Raw genomic sequence first — 19,144 nt, forward strand, 5'->3', positions numbered from 1 at the left:
TGGCAGAGGCTTTGTGAGTCCCAGGTAGCTGCAGTCCTAGTGCACACAAGTTGGTCTTTTCACAGGATAACTAAAGGCAATGTACAATGTATCCCCTCTCCTCTTCACAGAACTGTGTTGCCAGAGACTTTTTTCTTACCTGCCATAGGGATTGTGCCTTTTTGGGGTATATTCCACATCACCACCAATGCACTTTAATTAAGGCAGTTGGCATCACTTAAAATTGCACATAGGCAAAATCTCATTTAATCAGCAGCTGGGGCGTGCAGAGTAGGGAAAAATGCGTCAAGCTTTGTGTGTGGTTTTAAATGTTTTTCACTAATTATATATCATTACATTACCTTATTGGTTTTCTAGCTCTTCACCTTTGGTTGGAGAGAAGACATCCGCCCCGGGGAGCCACTTCACACCAGAAAGTTCTGCTTCGACGCCATTTCGCACAGTAGCCCTGTCACGCTGTACGACTGTCACGGGATGAAGGGAAACCAGCACTGGAGCTATCGGAAGGTTGGAGTCACTCTGGGGCATCTCAGAGGTTCAGACTGTCTTGAGCCTATGTTTAGTTTAGTGTTTTCCCACCTGAGAAGTTTTGTTTTAAAATCCACCCTATCTTACTCCCATTTAAATTTGCAGTAATGTCTCTAGAATATATTCCTTTTGAACATAGAGCTATTTAGGTCAAATTTAAGTGAAAATAGATCTGATGCAGCTCAGAGGGTGTCTATGTTGGATCTGTTCCCTGAAAGGTGTTTTATCATTCTGCCGCTTCAAAATGCTTGTGTCATTTTAACAGAGGCACTGTTGGAAATATTTTCATCCAATGTGACAGCAGAAGAAATGCTGCTCATGAGTTAAATATTATTATTTTACTACATTTTAAAGGTTACAGGTGGCAGGAAAATCTCCCTCAAAAAAAAACAAACAAACAAACAAAAACAAACCAACCCAACTCAACATTAAAAGCACTGCTGTAAGCCCAAAGAAGGCAGGAGTTTATAAATTAAAGATAAGCAGCTTAGACACTACTTTGATCTCGTTTCAGCCCATTTTTATAAATCACTGGAAACAGGAGGTCAAGCTAGGAACTGTCAGAACTTCATTTAGGCCAAAAAGTCCTTGCAATGCTACAGAGTTGTTACATTTTTTAAATGGCTGATCAGCAAGCTGCCTTGATTAAACTTGATATTTCAGTAGTAAGCTCTGTATTCCACGTAAGATGAGGACATAGATTTCTCTGAAGCACTGAGGTTTCCTCTCGCACAGCTTTTGCTTTTCTGTGACCACTGTGCCTTGCCCATCACCTTGCTTAAGCTGAGGCCAAAGTGCCAAAAATTGGACTTTGCCAGATAAAACTCAACAGTGCTTTCTAGTTTGAAATTACATATAGCAGAAAACTTAATTCAGAACCATTACAAATAGTTTAGTCCTGACCTTTTTTCTGAGTGCCTACTTTCTAGCCTGTGCCTTTTTACCCTATTTACATTGCAATCAGAGATCCACCACAAGGCTTATCAGAAGTGTGATGCCTTTGAAACTGGGGTATTACCTGTGGTAAAGTTAGAACGTATGGGCCAGATATTTAGAGGACATAAATTGTCACGGCTGTCTTGCTGCATAGCTGGCTCTGTAATGCCATAATAATACCTTCTTGCTTCAAAACCCTTCCAATTTATCTTTTTGCCTACCCAAGCTGCAGGAAAGAAGCTTTCATGCCTTTAGCACTCCATTGGTGCCTAATGTAGCCCGTTCATAAGACAAAATGCAGGTCTGGAGCTGACCTCTGTAAGGCTCATCACCTTTGATGCAGACAGAATACAGCAGATAACAAAAAAACAAAAAAAAAAAAAAAGAAATTTGAAAAAAATACACAGAGTGAGTTATATCAAATCCTCTGCATGGGTTCATTTTTTGTTTCCAGAAGGCTGACAGGGCTCACATAAAAATTCTCAGTGCAAGGCAGGCATTTCCATCTCAGCAAGAAACACCGCAAAATTTTGTTATGATGGAAGTACTGACACAGTCTTAATTGTAATACCTGCCTGACAGCAAGCTGATTAGTTTGCATAAACCTTCCTTCAAATTAAGAAACTACATTGGAATAATAGATTTCTGTATAAATAATTTTCTTTAAGCTTAGTTTTTGTTTAGCTGCACATTAAATAGTGTTTTTTTCTTTCACATAGTCTATTTCCTCAGATACAGGGCAGATTTACATTAGAGATTTTTGGTGGTACAGATATACCTTCAAAATCCTAATTATATAATCCGTATCTAGTTTTGAGAGCATCCTGGCAGTAGGATTTATAGTGTTTCCAAATACAAGAAGAGGATGCTATATTGATTTAACTGCATCTGTACTAGAGGTCTTTACCTAGAGAATGCTAGTAAAATTGCACCATAAATAAATAAGAGAAGTAGTTCATTTAAGCCAGGAGGTGCCTCCTTTTGAAAACCAGCAGGTCAGTGACTCTGTTCAGTTCTCTGCATCACTTAGAGGTGCTGCAGCTTCCTGATGGTCACGTATCCATCGTGCCAATTATTCTTCCACGTGTTTCTTGTGTGTTGTTTCTTACCACATTTAGTCCCACCGATGTGCTCTACTTGCTTCCTGAAATGCCTGTACACCAATGCGCGCAGCATGGGGAATAAACAGGAAGAGTTAGAGGTCTGTGTGCGGTCTAAGGGTTATGATCTGGTAGCAGTAACAGAGACATGGTGGGACAGCTCACACGACTGGAATGTGGCCATGGATGGCTATGTGCTTTTTAGGAAAGATCGGTTGGTGAAGCGAGGTGGTGGAGTTGCTCTTTATGTGAGAGAGCAACTAGAATGTATCGAGTTTTGTACAGGGGCTGATGAGGAGCGAGTTGAAATTCTGTGGGTAAGAATTAAAGGACAGGGTAGTATGGGTGACACAGTTGTGGGGGTCTACTACAGACCTCCTGATCAAGATGAGGAAGTTGATGAGGCTTTCTACAGGCAGCTGAAAGCAGCCTCACAACTGCAGTCCTTGGTCCTCATGGGAGATTTTAACTATCCCGATATCTGCTGGAAGACTTATACAGCCAGCCTTTCACAGTCTAGGAGGTTCCTCCAATGCATTGATGACAACTTCTTAATGCAAATGGTGGATGAGCCGACTAGAAGAGGAGCGCTGCTGGATCTTGTGCTCACCAACAAGGAGGGCCTTATTGAAGCAGTGGTGGTCAATGGCAACCTTGGCTGCAGTGACCATGAGATGGTGGAGTTCAGGATCCTGTGTGGGAGGAACAGAATTTCCAGCAGGACCAGAACCCTGGACTTCTACAGAGCAAACTTCGGCCTCCTCAACCAATTGTTAAGGGAAGTCCCATGGGACAGAGTGCTAGAAGGTAAAGGGGCTCAAGATAGCTGGACAACATTCAAGGACCACTTCTTGCAAGCACAGCATCAGTGTGTCCCAATGGGTAGAAAATCTAGTAAGGGAGCTAGGAGACCAGCGTGGTTAAAAAAGGAACTGCTGGGGAAACTCAAGTGGAAGAGGAAAATCTATAGATCATGGAAGGAGGGACTGGTCACTTGGGAGGAATATAGGAATGTTGTCAGGGAATGTAGGGAGGCAACTAGGAAAGCTAAGGCCTCCTTGGAACTTAACCTTGCAAGTCGGGTTAAGGACAGTAGAAAGGGCTTTTTCAAATACATAGCCAACAAAGCTAATACCAGAGGCAATATAGGCCCACTGCTGAATGAGGTGGGTGCCCTGGTGACAGAGGATATGAAGAAGGCAGAGGTGCTGAATGCCTTCTTTGCCTCTGTCTTTACTCCTGCAGGCTTTTCCCATGAGCCCCAGATTCATATAACCCCAGAAGTAGTCAAGATAGGTGAGGACATAGTAGATGAGGATTGGGTTAGGGATCAGTTGCATAATCTGGACATCCATAAATCGATGGGTCCGGATGAAATGCATCCAAGGGTGCTGAGGGAGCTGGCGGAGGTCATTGCTAGTCCACTCTCCATCATCTTCGGTAAGTCATGGGTAACTGGAGAGGTGCCTGAGGACTGGAGGATAGCAAATGTCACTCCAGTCTACAAGAAGGGCAAGAAGGAGGACCCGGGTAACTATAGACCGGTCAGCCTCACCTCCATCTCTGGAAAGGTAATGGAACAACTTGTCCTTGGCACTATCTCTAGACATATCAAGGAGATGGGTGTCATCAAGAGCAGTCAACATGGTTTTACCAAGGGTAAGTCATGTTTGACTAACCTCATAGCCTTCTATGAGGAAATTACTAGGTGGATAGATGATGGTAGAGCGGTAGATGTGGTCTATCTTGATTTCAGTAAAGCATTTGACACCGTCTCCCACAGCATCCTTGTAGATAAGTTGATCAAGTATGGGTTTGATGATCAGGCAGTGAGGTGGATCAAGAACTGGTTGAAAGGAAGAAGTCAGAGAGTTGTAGTCAATGGGGCAGAATCTAGTTGGAGGCCTGTGACTAGTGGAGTCCCTCAGGGGTCGGTACTGGGACCGGTGTTGTTCAATATCTTCATCAACGACCTGGATGAGGGCACAGAATGTACCCTCAGCAAGTTTGCTGATGACACCAAGCTGGGAGGAGTGGCTGACACACCAGAAGGCTGTGCTGCCATTCAGAGAGACTTAGACAGGCTGGAGACTTGGGCGGGGAAAAACCTGATGAAGTTTAACAAGAGCAAGTGTAGAGTTTTGCATTTGGGGAAGAAAAACGCCATGCACCAGTACAGGTTGGGGGCTGACCTGCTGGAGAGCAGTGTAGGTGAAAGGGACCTGGGGGTCATGGTAGACGGGAGGATGACCATGAGTCAGCAGTGTGCCCTTGTGGCTAAGAAGGCCAATGGCATCCTGGGGTGTATTAGAAAGGGTGTGGTTAGTAGGTCAAGAGAGGTTCTCCTCCCCCTCTATTCTGCATTGGTGAGGCCACATCTGGAAGATTGTGTCCAGTTCTGGGCCCCTCAGTTCAAGAAGGACAGGGAAGTGCTTGAAAGAGTCCAGCGCAGAGCCACAAGGATGATTAAGGGAGTGGAACATCTCCCTTATGAGGAAAGGCTGAGGGAGCTGGGTCTCTTTAGTTTGGAGAAAAGGAGACTGAGGGGTGACCTCATCAATGTTTACAAATATGTAAAGGGTGAGTGTCAAGACGATGGAGTTAAGCTTTTTTCAGTGAAGACCAGTGATAGGACAAGGAGTAATGGATACAAGTTGGAGCATAGGAGGTTTAAGATGAATATCAGGAAAAATTTTTTTACTGTAAGAGTGACAGAGCACTGGAACAGGCTGCCCAGAGAGGTTGTGGAGTCTCCTTTGCTGGAGACATTCAAAACCCGCCTGGACGCCTTCCTGTGTGATGTACTCTAGGTGACCCTGCTCTGGCAGGGGGGTTGGACTAGATGATCTTTCGAGGTCCCTTCCAACCCCTAGGATTCTATGATTCTATGATTCTATGATACCGTTCCTATAAAACTAGAAGATAAGATTTTTGTTCTTTTAAGGGTGAATCTCTTTTCATGATCATTTGCATCCTCAAGCCACTGGTAAAAAGTTAGGCCTGTGAAGTGATAATAAAGTTCTGCAAGTACAGTTTGAAGCCAGGCACTGTTTTAAGATTCCCCTTTTGTCCTGTATTTTGATACTGTCAAATAAAAACAGCTTAAATATTTTAGTGGCAAGTAGAATACATTAATATTTTACTTTGGGTAAGGAGTGCTCTTACAAAACTATTTCCAGCTTACCTCCATTGTCTGCATTTTGTTTCTTATTGGAGCGCAGTCTCAGAGCGTGCAAACTGGATTATTTTCAGATGAGTGAAACCAAAACTACATCCAAGCAACTATTTGAAAATCTAGAAAGTCTGTGGTATTATATAATAATTTTTTTAGGACCAATCCAAACCAACCAAGTACATCTCTAAAACATCACTGTAAGAAGCAAGCGAGTAGAATGAATCTGAGTAATACCATAAACACACTGAAGTAAAGTGCATTTAATATGGAAAAAAAAAATACTTACCCCATAATGGGGGTATGACATCAACAATAGTAATAATAAGAGAAAATAGACAGATAAATGTAAACAATCTGAAATTATTAGAGGTTTTGGAGAATAGTGGCTTCCCAAGCTAAAGACTTTTCCTTGACTCTGAGGCTCCTAAGTGTGCCTCAACAGTGCCTACAAATTTCTATTTCTCCCAGTGAAGGAATATGCCTCTGGTTTTCAATGTATTCTCATTCTGGGTTAATAGGTAATACGTTGGTTCTAATAAAGTATGATTCAATTTGTGTGCTCTAGACCCACTAGTGCTATTTGTAGAGTACAAGTATCCAAGAGAGGTCTGATTTAGTAAGTCTTTAAAAAGAAACAATTGTGCAAAATCAATTTCATCATACTCGAATTCTGCCCTCAGCCTAGTGATTATGATAGATGCTAGGCTGACAATGTCAAAAACCATGCCCAGAGCAACGTGGTTTGCTCATACCCTTCTGACAGCTTCAGGGACAAAGTCTAAGAGTAAGTTCACTCTTCACACATTAGGTACATAGATCATTTCCTCAGACAACCAAAGACATGTCATTGTGATAGTGGCTTTTATCATATGGACATCTTTCCTGCTGAAACTGCACTGGGGCTACCAACTAATTTCAGATGAACTACTGCAGCCACCAGCTGGTAATGACTTCCAGTTGCTATTGACCTTGGCCATAGTTATAGCAGTGACCTAGAAGAAATTAAAGGCTCTGTGTCTCATTACCTGAACTGTCAAGGCCCATTATCTTATGGAGAAGTTTCTCCTTCTGCAAATAGTCTTCAGACTTGCCTTGATGCCAGAAGGCATGAAGGGAGAAAAAAAAATTCACTCTGCTGTTTTCATATGCCATAAAAGTCTCCACAAGAGCTCTTGTGGCTTTTTAATATTGGTATAAAGACAAAATTTTATATTTCTCTTAGAAAGTTCTTCTCAAGGACACACACAACTGTTACCCCTTTAAGTTCTGAGCCTGTTTCCATTGAAATCTGTAAGAGCAGCAGGCATTGACCTTAGGTCAGCATAAGCTTGAGATGATAAATTAATAAATCTTTATATATGTCTAGGTCAGACAGAAGATTTTCCAGAGTGGTAACTGTGTCCCTGTTCTTAAAATACGCTCTTCTCTCCTAATAACCAGACTTTCTAAAAGAAAGCACCAACAATGCTTCACTCAAAAATTACATCCCCGGGATACTTCTGCGAGAAGAAAGAACTCCAGCTCTTCTCGGAAAGGCTGGAGTGTTTTTCATAGCACTCCTTGTACTGAAGCAGTTTCCTTTCTTCTTTTACCAGCTATCCTATTAAAGTTTCTAGTATTCCAACTTTGGCTTCCTAATAGCTTGGCTGATCCTCATGCCGAGCTATGATGCAAGGAAATCCAGATGCCACCTTTCTCTTGAGGCCCCACAGCAGGTGGGGTGGCCATGACACAGTCACAATATCCTGGTTTTGGGCAGTGCTGCTCCATCAGTCTCTCACACAAGGACAGAATGAGCTGGCAAGGTGCAAACGGGTGCCTCCACCATCCCATAGGGTGCTTGGGAATTCTTGCTGGCCCACTTTCTAGTAAGGACACAACGGCCCTTTCTGCACAGTAGAGTTGGCCCCTTGTTGCAAGATGAAGTGTCTTATCTGCTCACCTCATGAACAAAATGGAGAGTGACCAAAAGGCCTCTACCCATTTGGTTTAGTCCTTTCAGCTTCAGTATTATCCCTCTGAATTACAGACTTGTGTGTGCATGTGTTTACCCATTGCTTTGAGGGAAGGGCAGATGCTGAAGGTGAAAAAGTCTTTTTGGAAGGCCAGTGTAACAACATCACCCTCAGCCAGAGCATGAGATGCTTTTGACTTTGCTCTTCATTGCATATGTTAATATTAAAAAAGGACATTGTACTTTACTGAGGTTTCACAACCCCCAAAATTAATCACTTTCAATCTCTCCTAAATGAAAAAAAAAACAACACAACAAAACAAACCTGTCTTTTTCTAAATTGTTTTTAAATGGCTACTATTTCTTATTAGTTTATTGTATTATATTTATTTTTGTCTTCATACTTCCTTTTTTAATGTGTGGTATTTTTAGTTAAAGATAAGTCTGTGTGATTGTTGCTCGGCACCCAGAGCACTTCTGTGAGCTTTTAATCAATTGCAATTTGACAGGTAGCTTCTTCTTTTTTTCTCTGAGAAATCAGGCAAGCAGACACATCCTGCACTACTGTTGAAATACTGGCAGGGCGTTTGGCATGGATGGGAGAAGCCTGGATGCATTTTACAGAAAGTAATCTGAAATTTATTTCCATAGATAAAGTCAGTGCATAGTCTCTGGAAATTTTCAAAGCATCTAATCACTCCCACATCTGTCTCTCTCAGACATTTGCCTCTGTAAACTAAGTATGTTGCCACTACCCAACCTGCAAAAACCAGTTGCTCTCTGGGTAATTTCTGCTTTACCAAAGATTCACAGGTTATTTACAGTTCACTCAATTTTTGTGAAGTAAAAATTAATTAATCATAAATAAATATCCTTTCTAAAGCAACTTGATCCATGTTTATCCTCCCAGAATCTCCCCAAGGAGCTAAAAAATTGTTAGGATTCCCTTTTTATTAGGAGAGAGAGCATATTCCAGTGGCTAGTCTTACCAAGGCCGTAGGAAAAGTCTGCATTTCATGGAGTGAGAACACAAATAATCAGTCCTGGGTCTGTCTGTCCACCACACCACTTCAGTTAATAACTCCTTTTTAACAGATTGTTACAGATCCTCCTGCCTAGAAACAAGGTAGAAACTGTTAGAAACAAATCTAAACAAACAAAACAAAACACTTTTCAGGTTCAGGCATTCAAATAGAATCCAGGGAAGCACAGGATAATGCAAAGATTATTAAAATACATTCTAGTCTTTCATTATTCTGTGTTGTTATTAGTTAAAGACCAGATTATGTCTGCCTCATTATTTCTTGAATCCCCAATTTTGTGAAGGATAATAAACCAAGAGAAAAAACATTCCATTCTCTACGGCTTCCTAATGATAGCTGTGGTTATTACACAAGGTTAGCACACAGAAACCACATAATCATGTCAGATAAGGCTGTGTTAATCCATGTTCTGTAAAATGAGAACACTTCTGATGACTTGGTATTTGCTACTTAATTTTTTTTTTCTCATTCCTGTAGGACAAAACTTTGTTCCATCCTGTAAGCAGCAGCTGCATAGATTGCAACCCAGCTGAGAAGAAGATTTTCATGAACAGATGTGATCCTTTATCTGAAACTCAACAGTGGATTTTTGAACATATTAATATGACTGTTTTAGAAAAATTTAACAGCAAGGCCAGTTCCTAGAAAGAAAAGAAAAAAAAAGGGGGGACACACCCAGTTACGTACAGACTGCAGATACTACATTTTTGCCAGCGTCTGAGTTGAAGGAGTCAGGAATTACATTTCCTAGATCCAGGAAATCTGTTCTGAGGATTAAGAAAATGCCACAGCAAGAGCCAGCAGGCTGTCTTTGTGGATGTACATTATCTGAAGAACTTGGCCAAGAGCCTCACCGGATGCTGCTGAGAACTTAAGGCTGAAAATTCCCTTGCTGGTCGAGGGAAAAAAATGTTTAAAAACTGTTTAAAAGTACTCCAAGTTAATAAAGTAAAACAAAACTCTCGAGTTTCTCAGGTCAGGTCCTGCTGTAGTGAGTAGCTCAGAACAGACGCTGTAATTTGGGATGGGTATATGGTGTACATGACAGCTACAGGAACCTGAAGAAATCCCAGGTTTTAGAACTAAACATGCTGGTAGAAGAATAATGATGTCCCAGCACTCCCAGACAAGATTTATGCTCTGTTGACATTCTCTAAATAGAAGGTTGGGTTAAGCAGGTTTAACCCTCAGAACTGCTGCAATTAATTTTATATACCTCCCTCTTACATTCCATTCATTACTAAAATAGGAATGGTAGAAATATTAGGGTCTAGAATTACACTGTAGTGAAGCATGCAATAAACTGTAAGGTTTGGCCCTCACATTTCCCACATCAGGGAAAAAAAAAAAAGCAAAGCAATCAAATTTCTATACATTATATATTTAGCAATTATGATTCAAAACCCATTGTCACACAAGGTGAGATTAAGTTGCTTCCGTGACAAATATAACAGCAGCAGCTGCAATATAATGGAAGGCTTGTGGGCTAGCTGTCTTTTCTAATGATAGAATCCTTACCAAAGGATAAATTAAATAAGCTGAGGGAAAAAAACCCACATCAGGAGGGTTTTTATCAGAAATAATTGCATACTGCATGCTGAACTAGGTTAGTCAAATGAACATTGGTACATTGCTATCATCTAAAAGTGTCTTGACTCCCTTCAGTGCAGCTTAGAAGATCTTGCAGAGATCTTGCAGTGCTCTAGTTGGATAGGAGTGGAGAGGAGAAATTGACATAGAACTGGTTGGGTGGTTTGCAGGGCTTTTGAAATCTGTGCTGGAAATCACATGAACTTCCCAGAGTTAAGGAGTGAATTATATTGTAGATCTCATGATGGAGGAAAGGAGGAGTGCACACAAGTTCAATGTTACAATATTTGGTACTTCAGGCACAATTCAAGGTAAGATAGACTTGTGTCACACTGATGATCATTATGCCTGTGGTGTCCTTCAGACCCATCAAGCAGGAGAGGCCTGTAAAGCTTGGCTGGGGACAGGGGTTGTGGTTCTTCTCAACAGAAATCAGTTAATACTGATGCGTGGAATGTCACTGCTAGGTTTGGGATTTTTCAAGGTATAAATGTATATCAAGTGCGTGGCCTGCTTTTATTTGAAAGGTGAATTTACAGATGAAAGCACCATAAAGGCAGATAGACCACATCCTCTAAGAGGTGGCTGTAACAGTGCTTTCAGATTCCAAAAATACCATATGCAATTAAGTTGCTTATCTGATTGCTGAAGAGATGGCTGACTAACCAAAATACTGATGTGCAACCTCCCCTGTTTTGCAGGAGTACGGTGAATGGGTTTTGTTTATTGCTCCTTGAGCTGTGTTTATGCACAAAGAGCAGTGATTGCATCCAGAGGATGGTTCTAGTACCAATAACTATGTGCTGTTTTATGGCAGCACCTTGTCATTGTAGATTAAGACCCAAAATTGTTGGTCATAGGAACTTTCCAAGAGGGGAATGAGATCCTGTAGCATTCAGGATGCATGCACTTCGAAAATGGTGAAATGCATCCATACATTGAGCTATTGGTGCAATTTAGTGATGAGGTCTTTCAAATAACCTGAAAGAAATGTGTCTGTAGAGTTAAACTTCTCATTTTATGATTTTAAAGTAAGTGAGCTTCTTTAGGTATTCTTTAAGTTTAATTTGAAGATATGGTGCACTCAGAAATGGAAGCAATAAGGCTACTGTATGAGATTTGTTTAGCTACCACTACACAGAACCAGACCAGACACCGCAGACTGTCAGCCTTCCCAGGTGCAGTGCTCACAGCTCATTTATTTGCAGCCTGAACATGAGGGAAGAGTGTTTGGAAAAAGAAGAAAATGGCTGCCTAAAATGTAACTGCAGTCCTCAAAATGTTGACTGGAACTGGCCCCAAACTGTCAAAGTCCTGGAAGCAACACTGTATGCCCAAAATAGGGAGGCAAAGGAGAACTACTAGGCCAGCTAAGCAATTTATATTATGAACAGGATGGCAGGGGTATATCGTTCAGTGTCTGACTGCATCTCAGTGGTCTGATTTTGAAATGCCTAATGGGAACTATGCTGCTGTTGGGGTAAATAGCTTCTATACCTTTTACATCAACCTTTGAGTAGTATTGCACAGCATCTTGCACTGCCAAAGGAAATCCTCCCCTTACTCATAACTGGATACTAATTTTAAACTCCAATGTCAGAAAGTCCATGTCAGAAAGCAATCCACATAACTAATATTCAGATGTTCTGGGGAAAAAATACAATCTACATAATGTTCTCAGGTATTACAGGCTTTTGCTATTTTCTATATAAGAAAAATATATTGGAGTTTGTTGTGGGTCAGCAGTGAGCATCTGTTGATCAATCTGGAAATATAAAGGTTAAATGAAGGTCCATATCTTAAAAGCTTAATAAGAACTTGCCACACTGCAGAACAGAAACATGCACACATATGCATACATATAGGTGTGTGCATATATATACATATGTATGTGTGACCAATGGAAAGGGGTAGATGGAAGAGAGGTTTTTCAGTTACTGGGCTGATCTTTCAAATATTGAGTATAATTAGAACTGCACAGAAAAAAGTGACAGGACACGTTAGGCTAGTGGTGAGGACAGTATCTTACTGTTTTCAGCTTAAGGAAATTTCTCTTTTTTAAAAACTGAGGAAAAAAAAAGTCTAGCATTCAGCTTCACCACAGCCAGCTGTAATCCTCCTGCTGTGGGTGTAGGGTGGCCCCTAAGGACAGCGTGCTCGGAGCTGTGCTCCTGTAACCTTTTGAATGGAGGATTCGCCAAATGGTTATGACTTGCTCCTCACTGTAATCCTCAAACAGAGGGTTTTATTAACAATCGATTATCATCCCTACCTCTCAAATAAATTCTGTCTTGGGTGTTCTCCAAAGCTTTCCACTGATAACAGTTTTTCAGGACTAATTTAACATTTGGAATTTCTTTAAGTCTATTACAACCAACTCTTCCACCCAACAAACATCTGAACAACTAGATAAGATGGACAGATATATCTTCCTCTCATATTTCTCTAGGAGCATTTAGCTTTAATATGGATTTCTCCAAAAGGCTATGAAGTGTCTTCAGATAATTCCTTTTTTTTAATACCAGATAGTTATGAATACATTTGGAATGTAGTGCACAGGTAGCATTAACTGATGCAGGCTTACTAATCTGCCCCAACTGATGACTTGCTTCAGTTGTTTTTTTAATTAAATATGTTATAAATGAGAGAGCTTTAATCAACATGCCTGAAAAGATGATCTTTGTCTCTTAAGAGTTCATCAGCACCTACCCTAAACATTTTCCGTTTAACGTTATCATATCTTTTTTTTTGTGGCCAGCAAACTACTGCCACAAGAGAGAATGGGAAAAGCTGGGATAAACACCAAGTGCAACTAAAATGCTAAAATTGTATGTGTTTCCCTGCATATATATTCCAAAATCTATACTAAACAGAAGCCTTGGGGGAGAGGGCTTAACAAGAGAGGAGGAGCTGGGAAGCAAAGCATTTCACATGTGTCTGAGAGCAGCCTTGTTGCAGAGGTGTGACAAGACTTCACTGTTCATTTGGCATAGTCTTATTTCTTATTTCAGAAAAATGAGATTGTTTTAGAACAAATGTTTTTGCAACATTACAGATATTTTAATGATATAATGCATAATTCCTGGGTGTTATCAGTCTACAAATAAAAGGTCCATAGCTGCTGAACTGAGTCTTCCTCATGATAAAGATAGGCTAAGCTTGAAAGGAAGCTGAGAAGCACTTAAAATGTTTGATTACTGGCAAAGTACCAGCATCAGTGTCTCCATGGCCTCAGTGAAGTTGGATGCCACAGATTATCATAAAAGAAACATACAAAAATAGCTTCACCAATTTTATTTGATGGGTTGCACCTCTATAAGATGTCACCTTTGTGGTGTTGCGGGTTTTTTTGTTGTTTTTTTTTAATGTAATCATAATCAGAATTCATTTGCATTTTCACTGATAACTTCTTCAAGGGACTGAGTGGGACCCTTTTAACCTACCCATAGAGATTGTGGATGTAGCATTTTAGGAAGGCAGAGCCGGGAGACTTTCAGTGTGGCTGCCACCAGGGCTGTATCCATTTTCTGTTAAAAGTGTATCAATCTTTAATGCTGTTAGCCCAGCATTTTTCAAGAGAACACAAGATGTGCATTATTTATTTTTGGTTTTTAATCCATCAGGGTTCTTAGGAAAGCCATTTCAAAACCCTTGATAACAAAAAAGCTGATCAGAAGTAGCTTTTTTATAGCCAGTATTAGATGTATAAAGTTAATAAATTAACTCCCTTCCAATTCTGGTCCACATATCCTTTTAGAATGAGCAGAAGTGTTCAAGAGTGCTTTTTCATGACATTTTGAGTTTGAAAGAAAGTTTTAAACACCTTTAAAAAATTATCAGGAATAAGCCAAAAGGTAACTGAAAAAATCCACAAGGAAAAATACCTGGCTATTATGTCTACTGTACTCAGAGATTTAGCTAAACTTGTTCTAAAAAAGTATCCACTGACTGGAAAATTTTAGATGAGTAAGCAATATAGTTTAGTAAACCTTCAGTGTATAGTGCTTTCTAGATAAAACTTTTACTCTTAAAAAATCTAATTTTAGTAAATCTGTAGTTGCTGACAGGGTGTTTTTTGTTTAACCACATGTAATACATAAACCTGTCTTGAGGTCTCCTGTAATCTCATATTTCCTTGTTATAATTCTGAATGCACTGAACGGAAGAAAATCTAAAGAGAGGAGAAAAAACCCAAACCTCTACAAACTGGCTAAGAAACCTTTGTAAACACAAACAGTGAGAAAGTTTAGACAGAGGTGATCAGAAAAATGCATCACTTGTCCTGACAGCTTCAGCAGCATTCAGAAAATATATTTTCTGTGTCTTTCACAGCTTTCTAGTCTTTCAGTGTATCATTAATATCAGTGGTCCCACTCCCTGAAGTAGAACTTTTGAAAATTATGTGCTGTAGTTTGTCACAGTAGATGGACAGCATAGTGACAGAGAAGAAAATTCCTTCTAGGAACAGTTCTGAAGAAATTGCAGTCAAACATTGCAGTCTGGTATGCCTTAAGAGTACTGGCTATTTTAAGGTTCCCATTATATTAGTATTTTTGCCTTTTTTTTTACAGGACTTGGTAGTAAGGTAGTTGCTTCAATGGTCCTTATGAAAAAAATGGAGGAAAAAAGGGAAGAAAAAGGACTTGGGATAAAACAATAAGAATTTGTGCTTACTTAAAGGTGCCATGTTATTTATATGCAAAGATAAATCTCCCTCCTTTGTGTGGCCATTGTGGTAGATGTTCAGCTCCAGGGAATATATGAATGAGGAGGAGCCATGTAAAGCTGGCCAGTAGGAAAGTTCATACTCAGCAGAAGATGCAGAAAGTCACAATGACCCATTTTTGAGGAGCAAACGAACAGGGCATTGAGACAAGTTACCATGGACAGTTAAGTGATGCAAGGGGAGCTGCAGTGAGGCCGGATAAATGGTACTATCTAAAAAATATTAAGATATTGGAAAGGAAAGCATGGTTGTCATTAACCTTGGGATACTTGGCAGTACCTCCAGCACTTTTTCAAAGTATCCGTTGATTTAATTAAGTTAATCCTTCACCTCTTCCAATTAAATTATTCAAGCTGGAAGGAATCACAGCCCAAGCAAATTTCTGTTGATGAGCGTGGAGCACAAAATACCACTAGGCAGCAGTTTAGCCAAAAACCCCAACTAGCACCAGAACTAAAACAGTATTATCAGACTAGAAGATCTGTAGGCTCCTGGCATCCTTCTGAGAAAAAAGGTTTCATTGCCTAAAGGAGTGATTGATGGTAATGATGCTAGATTAAGATCAGGAGTCATGAGCTTTCATAAAGGTGAAAGGCGAAATTATGAGATTAGGAGATAGCAGTTTAATTGAGAAAGGAAGGAGGAAATGGGATAAAAGGGAAGAGGCAGGACTCCAGTTTATTTCTAGTTATGATGGAACCATGACTTATGAAGGTCACCAATGATAATTTGGGATGCCCCTTCATACCAGGGTTAGTGTGGTTTTTTCCATAACAAATACTCAGGAGTTGAGAGGCAATCAGTTCTACCTCCTCCTGCAAAGGAGTTAAATTTAGAATAAAGAGAACTGCATAATCTGAAGCGTATTGATTGTGAAATGCAGGAGTGCAACTAGAGCAAAGCTTTGCTAGGCACCAAGCCAGTGTTGAGTTTTCCACCAAAGGTATGTATGTGCATTCCTGAGGATATTTTGTGGATAGTGTGTAGAAGCAGGACATTATGGTCACTGGTTTACCTCAGCTTAATATTTCACTGTATCTCTAGCTTTTTTGAAAGAGAAAAAACATTTAGCTAAATTTTCCAGGAAATGTCAACCCAGATCAGTACAAAGTAGCTCTGCCTTCTTCTTGTGTGGATCAAGACACCACATGTTTCTCTTCAAACATCACATACAGCTCTTAAAAAAAGAACAGTGTAGGTCTACCTTCATGACTCCTTGCAGCATTCACCTCTTTTTAGCCATTTCAGTTATTTTCTTCATTCTTTTTCCTATATGGTGTTTCTTCCCTTCTGCTGGCCCCCCATCTGCAGGGTTCTGCCAGAATGCTGGTCCTCCTTTCTTCCATTCATTCTGGTTTGTACCAAAAGGTGTTTCTGCTGTTGCAGATCCCTTCCTTAAGGTAGGAGTGACTAAAGTTGCTTTGATCTGCAGAGCCACAAGCCCTTCTGCCTCGGGCACTTTGCTTGCTCCATGTTTTGTTAGCAAAGGGGTGGGGAGGAGAAAGGCACCTGAGGAAGAGGTTCTGTCCTTATTGGTCAGTCTCACTATGGATTTTGTCCATGGAAGAGTTATAGGTCATAGCATGGACAGACAAACATCTCTGAGGGAGGAAATTGCATTGGTGATCTGCTTTCTCACTGATCTTCAAAATTCAGTGCTACCCAGAGAAGAGAATATGTAAGAATGGAAGTAGTTTATGCAGTGGATAAACTTTGAACAAACATTTAGAAGCAGCTGAACTTAACCTTGGTAAGCAGGTTTGAACTTGTGATTATCCTTACTGAACTAACATACATACAAGAAACTAAATTAGAATTATATTTAAACATGGTTTGTAGAAGCCACCAAGGGGTTACAGCAACTTTATCAGAAGGCGTTATTTCAAATCTGAAACGGATGTGTAATCTCTCATGAATACATAATGTCTAGTCAATCTGCAGACACTCAGAGTGGCTTTTCTTTACAAAACCTCAAAACCTCAAAAAGAGAGATTGTCCAACATGCAGCATTTTCTGTTTTCAGCTGTACAGCTCCAGTTTATTCCCCAATATGTCAGCAAAGCTAGTGTATCTAAATAACTACCCCTGTGATTCTCGTTATCAAAGCTGCATTTGCAGAAATGGCAGTAAAACATGACCTTTCCTATTAGCAGAGAACCTTTTCATTTGTTTCCTATTTGGTTTTATACACCTCCAGAGCAATTTATTTGTAACCAGGACTCAGGGATAGAAGCTGTACACTGTCCCTTCACAAAACGTGTTCCTAAGAAATCAGAGTACCAGAATGAAGCCTGTAAATACACTGTTAAGAGGATTGTCAGCCAAGTAAGAGGGATTTCATACAGAAGAAAAATAAGGCCCCCTAAAGTTTGCTTTCCTTTATTCCTGTCATATCAGCCTCCAGATTGCAGCTACAACTGTACATCAAATGTATCATGGTAATCTACACCTGAAAGGATAATGGTGCTTCATCAGGGCTCTGCTGCCAGTTTTTCATACAAGTCTGCACCATGGCTATATAAAGCTGATCTTTGGGGTTGGGAGTCTTTCTCCACAGTTGCTGTTGCTGCAGGGGGCACATTCCTTCGTTCCTTCTGACTTTGGTCTGACCTGTAGTTTTCCATTTTAAACTCTATTGGCTGAAGTAGCTTGGTATTGACCAGCTCTTCATACTATCTGGTCCATTGCATACCTCGTAATGCTTCATAGCAGTCCAGCCCACATAAACACACACAAGGTTTACCAGGCATTAGGTGGCAAATCAGAAAATGGTGATCCCTTCTAAGCCTCTGAGATGCTTCTGTTTATCAACTAGCCTTTCTGATGGTCAGAGTATTTCCAGGCACCTCTGTGAATGAACACCCTTTCCTGCAGGTATCCTGTGAAATAGCAGTTTCTCTCACTTTTCTGAGAGTCTGGAATTACAGCGTTCACCTGCTGTAAAACAACATTCAGGACAAGACATTCCCTGGCAACTCAACTATGATCAACTATTTGTAAAGGGCCAAGAAGAGCTGAAGACAGCTTTATGTAATCCTTATCCAATGTGCTAGTAGGCAAGGCAGCCAGTGATGAGCTGGGCTTATAGGCAGCTAGCAGACTCAATCAACAGGTAAGAAGGAGTTGTCTAGTTTTCTGGGAATCAAGATGAAATTCTTTGAGTATTGTAATTTAGGAAATAACTGCTCTCTGAAAAAATGGGGAAAATATTTTCAGGTGTGTGCATTGAAGTAGTATACAGTAGACTACAATTAGTAATATATACATTATAATAAGTAAAAGGAAAATATACAGTTCTGTGCTGACTAGTCTAAGATAGTTGGCTTAGATGTTAAACAGCAGCTGTAGAAGCTTTGACCAACTTACTGATGCATTAAAGTAACGTTTTCAAGAATGCTCAAAGGAGTTACAGAGAGCACATGCCTGTAAATTACTAGACTGTAATTAGGAAGCTGAATTATGGAATAAAAATTGTACACCTGTCCTATTTTATATTTGGATGTATTACATGACGAAGTACAAAGATTGCTGAAGTACAGTTAAAAAAAAAAAAATATTATCATGATCTGAATGAATAAATACCTCTCAGAAACTACAGCATTAATGTTTCAATTTGTTGTACATCTACTGCTGCAAAAATAACCTGCTCTGTCAAGTGAGTGAAAGACCAGCCCAGCCTAACCAGCTGCACTGGTTCTGCTCGCCCTTCCCACAGCCCCAGCCACACCAGCTCTGCAGTATCAACAGAGAGAGGAAACAAGGTTGTTTTTTCTTCAGCAAGGGGCATTGTCCGCTCTGACAATATCAGAACTCACCTCTTGAAGGGCCACTTAAATAAGAGGCAGATACAGAAATGAGTACAACACAGTTGTACACTCATAATAGTGTACAACTCACAAGGAAGCATTGGAGAAGTCAGTGAGCATTGTAGCAAAAAGTCATCTAAGTAGAAATTTATTTGGTACGCTTCCACACCAAAACCACACTCTGTAAATTCCCAGGACTGCTAGCTGTTCTTTCTACAACTGCTAAGATACAAAATTCATTGTTTCCCTAAATAGGATTAGCTTATTGAAGGCAGGTACCCACACC

At 40.3% G+C, this 19,144-nt stretch overlaps 1 protein-coding gene across 1 annotated transcript in view; it reads left to right on the forward strand.

The window, feature by feature from the left end:
• The window catches only part of GALNTL6 (polypeptide N-acetylgalactosaminyltransferase like 6), a 461,920-nt gene extending 443,340 nt beyond the window's left edge, over window positions 1–18,580 (forward strand). The window contains exons 11-12 of the mRNA XM_051619401.1: window positions 358–507; window positions 9,214–18,580. Of these exons, the coding sequence (XP_051475361.1) occupies window positions 358–507; window positions 9,214–9,381 (318 nt within the window). The 3' untranslated portion in view covers window positions 9,382–18,580. The remainder of the gene's footprint in view (window positions 1–357; window positions 508–9,213) is intronic.
• The last annotated feature ends 564 nt before the right edge of the window (window positions 18,581–19,144 follow it).

This window comes from Apus apus, chromosome 4 (assembly GCF_020740795.1).
Source record: "Apus apus isolate bApuApu2 chromosome 4, bApuApu2.pri.cur, whole genome shotgun sequence".
NCBI classification, from domain to species: domain Eukaryota; kingdom Metazoa; phylum Chordata; class Aves; order Apodiformes; family Apodidae; genus Apus; species Apus apus.